The 5902-nt window shown below is 37.3% G+C and overlaps 1 protein-coding gene across 1 annotated transcript; it reads left to right on the forward strand.

Annotated features, from left to right (window-relative positions):
* Positions 1–708: 708 nt before the first annotated feature.
* Positions 709–2641, forward strand: LOC127097662 (uncharacterized). The gene is made up of 2 exons (XM_051036158.1): positions 709–2088; positions 2379–2641. Exons 1-2 carry the CDS (start codon positions 1623–1625, stop codon positions 2408–2410), a joined length of 498 nt encoding a protein of 165 aa, XP_050892115.1. The 5' UTR covers positions 709–1622; the 3' UTR covers positions 2411–2641.
* Positions 2642–5902: the final 3261 nt, after the last annotated feature.

Consider the following 5902-nt stretch of genomic DNA (forward strand, 5'->3'; position numbering starts at 1 on the left):
AATATCCTTCATAAATCACTTTAGCCAAAGCATAATATAAATATAAAAAGAAATTCATATATTTGTGTCATTATTTTTTCCTTCTCATTTCTGTATCTTCTAAAAATTACCGGCAAGACAAATATATTTTCTTCTCCGTTTCTGATCACTAAAGTATTAATTCAATTTCGTCACACGTTAATTTTTTCCAACTTTTTTTATAAAATGAGTCATTAAATAAGAAATTGGAACATGCAATTCATATACGGAACACATATTATTTTATCTCTATTCAATTAATTTAATTTATTCTTTCTATAATATTTTTTAAATTAAAATAAGAATCATTATAAGTTTAGTAAAAAAAAATCATATACAAGACAATGTTTAGCACTACAAAGAATATTGAAATTAAAAAAGAAATTTCACTATTCAATTAATCAGATTTAGTATTTTTTATAACTTCTAAATGTAACCGAGAATTATTATAATATTTTAAAAGATTAATTAGTATATAATGTCAGTGTAAAATATTTTACACTATTAGAAAATCTCTCTTAATTAGCCTTAATGACTTAGTCTAATAGTCTTTATGACTTGGTCCACTATTTCCACTATTTGAGGAAATCTGTTATCATGTGTTACCGTTAGCTTTTTTTTTTTGTATCTTTTGCTATATATTTACTGTAACTCTCAATTGGTATGATATATGAAATAATACCATTCAATGGTTCATGAGTTCCAATATGGTATCAGCCTGATATCTTTCCTTCTCCTCCATCTTGTGTGGCTTTCCCTTTCCTCCTTTCACTATTTTGTCTCCTTCTTATCTTCTCCCAACACGTGCCATCCTTAATTGCTTCTTTCCTACACTAAATTGCCGATTTCTTTTTTTTTCTTCTTGAATTTTCTCTCTTCATATTCAAGAACTTGTTCTTCTTTTTCTGAAACCTTTTTTTTCTTCCCCACACCACCTCTGTTTTCATGGTCGCCGACGTCCCCTTTTCCGATTTCGCCACCAATCCCTCCAACCCCTACTATCTCCACCCTAACGAAAATCCCTCACTTGTCCTCGTCACTCCCCTTCTTGATCATACCAACTACAACTCATGGTCAAGAGCCATGAAAGTTTCACTAATCTCAAAGAACAAACTCCGCTTCATTGATGACACCTTCGCTCAACCCGCCGCCGGCACCACTTTTTACGATCCCTGGCTTCGATGCAACAACATGGTCCTTTCTTGGCTGCAAAAATCGGTTTCTGAAACCATTGCTCAATCAATTTTGTGGATTGATAATGCATCAGTTGTTTGGAAAAATTTAGAGACACGGTTTTCTCAAGGCGATATATTCAAAATCTCCGATCTTCAAGACGATCTCACCAACCTGCATCAAGGTACCCTCGACGTTTCCACCTATTTTACCAAACTCACATCTCTTTGGGAACAAATTGACGCATTTCGACCAACTCGGGATTTACTTGTGCTATTCCATGCACCTGTGGCGCTGCCTCGGATCTTCGTCGATACAAAGATCAAGATCGTGTTATCAAGTTTCTTAAGGGCCTAACTGATCAATTCTCTACGGTTCGCTCTCAGATTCTTCTGTTGGATCCTCTCCCCTCCCTTGGCAGGACTTTCTCCATGGTTCTTGGCCAGGAAAGACGTTCCACCACCATCCCTGTTGAATCACCAGACCCACCTTCATTAGCTATGCAATTTCAACCTTCTAACAACTATGGGGGAGCTCGCGGCAATGGTTCTTCTCGCGGTCGCGGCCGCTCCTTTCCGGGTCGTGGTGCTTCTTCACAACGCATATGCACTCATTGTGGTCGTAACAATCACACCATCGATACCTGCTTCATGAAACACGGCTACCCTCCCGGTTATCAATACAAAAGCCAAAAGTCATCCATCAACAATGCTATGGCTTCTCCTTCGCTCGAAACTCCGGTTGATTCTACTTTTGTACCCTCTATTGCTACCATTCAGAGTCAATATAACCAGATTCTACAAATGCTTCAACATCATCCCTCGTCTGCTTCCGCTCCTACTACCTCTGATGCCACTCCTCTACCTAACATTAACTCTGTTTCTCCTCTCATCGATGGTAAGCCACCTGTATATTGGGTAATTGATACAGGTGCTACTCATCACATCACTCCGAATTTACGCAATTTTCACTTTCATTGTTTTGTTCCCCCCATCCACATGAAACTCCCTAATGGAACCATTGTTAAAACTGACATTGCTGGCACGGTTCATTTATCTAATTCCTTAATTCTCTCTAATGTTTATTATATACCTACTTTTCATGTTAATTTAATATCTGCTACAAAATTTATAGATTCTTCTGGCTGTACCCTTACTTTTACTAACAAAGATTGTCTTATTATGCAGAAAAACTCTACGAAAACGATTGGTTTAGCTGAACGATACGGAGATCTTTATGTGCTCAAAGTCCAGGCCATCCCATCTCCTTCCTCATTTACCTGTAATTCTGTCCATCATTCTAACTTTGATTTATGGCATAGAAGATTAGGTCACCCTTCTTCTAATGTTCATAAAATCTTAGCTTCTCAATGTCCCGTTGTTACTTACACATTAAATAAAAATTCTCCTTGTCATCTTTGTCACATTTCTAAACAAAAGCGCTTACTATATCCTGATAGTATTACTCAATCTATTAAACCTTTTGATCTTCTTCATGCTGACATTTGGGGTCCTTATGCTACCCCTTCCATATGTAATCAACGATATTTTCTAACTCTTGTTGACGATTTCTCTAGGTTTACTTGGGTTATCTTCATGACCCACAAAAGTGAAACTAGGTCTCATTTGATGCATTTTATCACCTTCATTCACACACAGTTTTCTACTACTTTAAAATGTTTGCGTACTGACAATGGTCCTGAATTTTTGATGACTGGTTTTTACAAATCTAAAGGGATCTTACACCAAAGGTCTTGTGTTGAATGTCCTCAACAAAATGGAATTGTTGAACGAAAACATCAACACATACTTAATGTGGCAAGATCTCTTTTCTTTCAATCTCACAGTCCTCAAAATTTATGGCATTTATCTATTGCTCATGCTATACATCTCATTAATCGACTCCCTTCCCCTATTATTAATCATAACACACCTTATTTTCTTTTATATAACAAATTGCCTGACTATGATAATTTGAAATGTTTTGGCTGCCTTGCGTATGCCTCCACTCTTTCTCATACTCGTACCAAGTTTTCTCCTCGGTCTCGCAATTGTGTGTTTTTAGGTTATAAAGAGGGAACCAAAGGCTATCTCTTGTATGATTTAACCGCTAACTGTCTTTTTGTTTCAAGGAATGTAACCTTTCATGAAAACTCATTTCCCTTTAAAAACCCTCATGATCATCTCAATCTCCCTCCCATACCTACTATCCACCATAACCCTACTGACCTTGAACCTTTCAATCTTCTTTCTCCTCCTCTTGAACCTAACCCTCCTCCTACCCCTCCTCCCCTTTCACCACCTGCTCCTCCTCCATCTCCTCCAAACCATTCAGCCAATAACCCCCCACCTCCACCCCTTCGGAAATCCATTAGACAAACCAAAAAACCTCATTACTTGAGCCATTACCATTGCAATCTTACTGATGCAGCTACCTCAATTCCCACTTCTCCTATAAAACCCAAATTCCCCCTTTCCTCTGTCCTCACCTACACCACTTGCAACACAAAATACAAACAATTTTGCCTCTCTGTTTCCTCCACCTCTGAACCCAGCACTTACACCCAAGCTTTGCAGGATCCAAATTGGCTGCAAGCCATGAAAACCGAATTACAAGCCCTTGAAAACACCAACACCTGGACCATCGTTGACCTACCCCCTCATAAAACACCTATCGGCTGTAAGTGGGTTTATAAAATTAAATATCTTTCTGATGGCTCTATTGACAGGTACAAAGCTCGTTTGGTTGCAAAAGGTTACACCCAACAAGAGGGTGTTGATTATTTTGACACTTTCTCTCATGTAGCCAAACTCACTACTGTTCGGACTCTCCTTTCCCTCGCCTCCATCCAAAATTGGCATCTCGAACAATTAGATGTCAATAACGCCTTCCTTCACGGAGATCTTCAAGAGGAAGTTTATATGACCATTCCCAAAGGTTATACCCTTCCTCACCTATCTCCCAACACTAAGGTTTGTAAACTTAATAAAAGTATTTATGGCCTCAAGCAGGCTAGTCGCCAATGGTATTCTAAACTATCGGAAACATTAACTTCTCTCGGTTATCATCACTCAACTGCTGATCATTCACTTTTCACTAAATTTTCTCCTAATAATCTTTTTACTGCTTTGTTAGTCTATGTCGATGATATTGTTTTAACAGGTAACGATGTCACAGAAATTTGTAGTGTCAAGGCCCTTCTTCACTCTAAGTTTCGTATTAAGGACCTAGGTCCTTTACGTTACTTCCTTGGACTGGAAGTGGCTCGTTCTACATCAGGTATCTTACTCAATCAACGCAATTACACTCTAGACTTACTTAGCAAAACAGGTATGCTCGCCTCTAAACCTTCCCCCACTCCATACAATTCCTCTATCAAACTTATTTGTACTGATTCACCTCTATTTCATGATATAACTCAATATAGAAGGTTAATTGGTCAGTTACTCTATTTAACCACAACACGTCCTGACATTTCCTTTGCTGTCCAACAGCTTAGTCGGTTCGTTTCACAACCTACTGACAATCATTTTAAGGCTGCTATGCGAATCCTTCAATATTTAAAACTGAATCCTGCTCAGGGTTTATTTTATCCATCCAATTCTGACTTGGTTCTTTCTGGTTTTGCAGATAGTGACTGGACAACTTGCCCAACAACACGCAGATCTACAACTGGGTTCGCAGTCTTTCTGGGCAAATCCCTCATTTCCTGGAAATCAAAGAAACAGACGACTGTCTCCCGTTCCAGCTCTGAAGCTGAATACAGAGCGCTTGCTGCACTTACTTGCGAGATCCAATGGTTACATTATCTTTTCAACGATCTTCACATCAAGTTCACATCGCCAACATCCCTTTATTGCGACAACAGATCAGCAGTCTACCTTGCCCATAATCCAACTTTCCATGAAAGATCGAAACACATCGAAATCGACTGTCACATTGTTCGCGAAAAATTAGAAACTGGTCTCATCAAACTGTTTCCAATTCCATCCACTACACAACTTGCTGACTTTTTCACTAAGCCCCTTGCTGCTCCTGCATTTTCCAGTTTTATTGTCAAGCTTGGCCTTATGTCTGTACATAGTCCAGCTTGTGGGGGAGTATTAGAAAACCTCTCTTAATTAGCCTTAATGACTTAGTCTAATAGTCTTTATGACTTGGTCCACTATTTCCACTATTTGAGGAAATCTGTTATCATGTGTTACCGTTAGCTTTTTTTGTATCTTTTGCTATATATTTCCTATAACTCTCAATTGGTATGATATATGAAATAATACCATTCAATGGTTCATGAGTTCCAATATACACAATCGATTCATCAACATCATCCGTTTGCATTACTTTATAGATTTTTTAAAATAAAAGTGAAATTTATTTTAACATTCAACGGCTATGATTAACTGACAGTGTAAAATTCTTTTACACTGTTATTGTGAGTGTATTTCAATTAAATCTATATTTTAATTTAAATTTAGAGAAAAGTGTGATGCGCGTAATATTATTTTACACTATCAACTAATGATGATCATACATCCCACCAAATCTAAATTTTTTAAAATACTTGTATGATGTGAATGATATGAAAAAATAATATATTCTTAGATCTGCATCATCATTGAACCCTTAAATTTATCATAAAAAATCATGCAAAAGAAAAATGTTTGTTTATAAAATTAGTTTTAAATAAATGTTTTAAGGTAAATTCCTTGCT

This window comes from Lathyrus oleraceus, chromosome 6, assembly GCF_024323335.1.
Source record: "Lathyrus oleraceus cultivar Zhongwan6 chromosome 6, CAAS_Psat_ZW6_1.0, whole genome shotgun sequence".
Classification (NCBI taxonomy): Eukaryota; Viridiplantae; Streptophyta; class Magnoliopsida; order Fabales; family Fabaceae; genus Lathyrus; species Lathyrus oleraceus.

Excerpts from the sequence above, each read along its gene's own strand:
- LOC127097662 (XM_051036158.1), top strand. The coding sequence starts at position 1,623 with ATGGTTCTTGGCCAGGAAAGACGTTCCACCACCATCCCTGTTGAATCA. Across the intron at positions 2,089-2,378 it reads TGTTTCTCCTCTCATCGATG|AAAAACTCTACGAAAACGAT; the intron begins GTAAGCCACCTG and ends CTTATTATGCAG.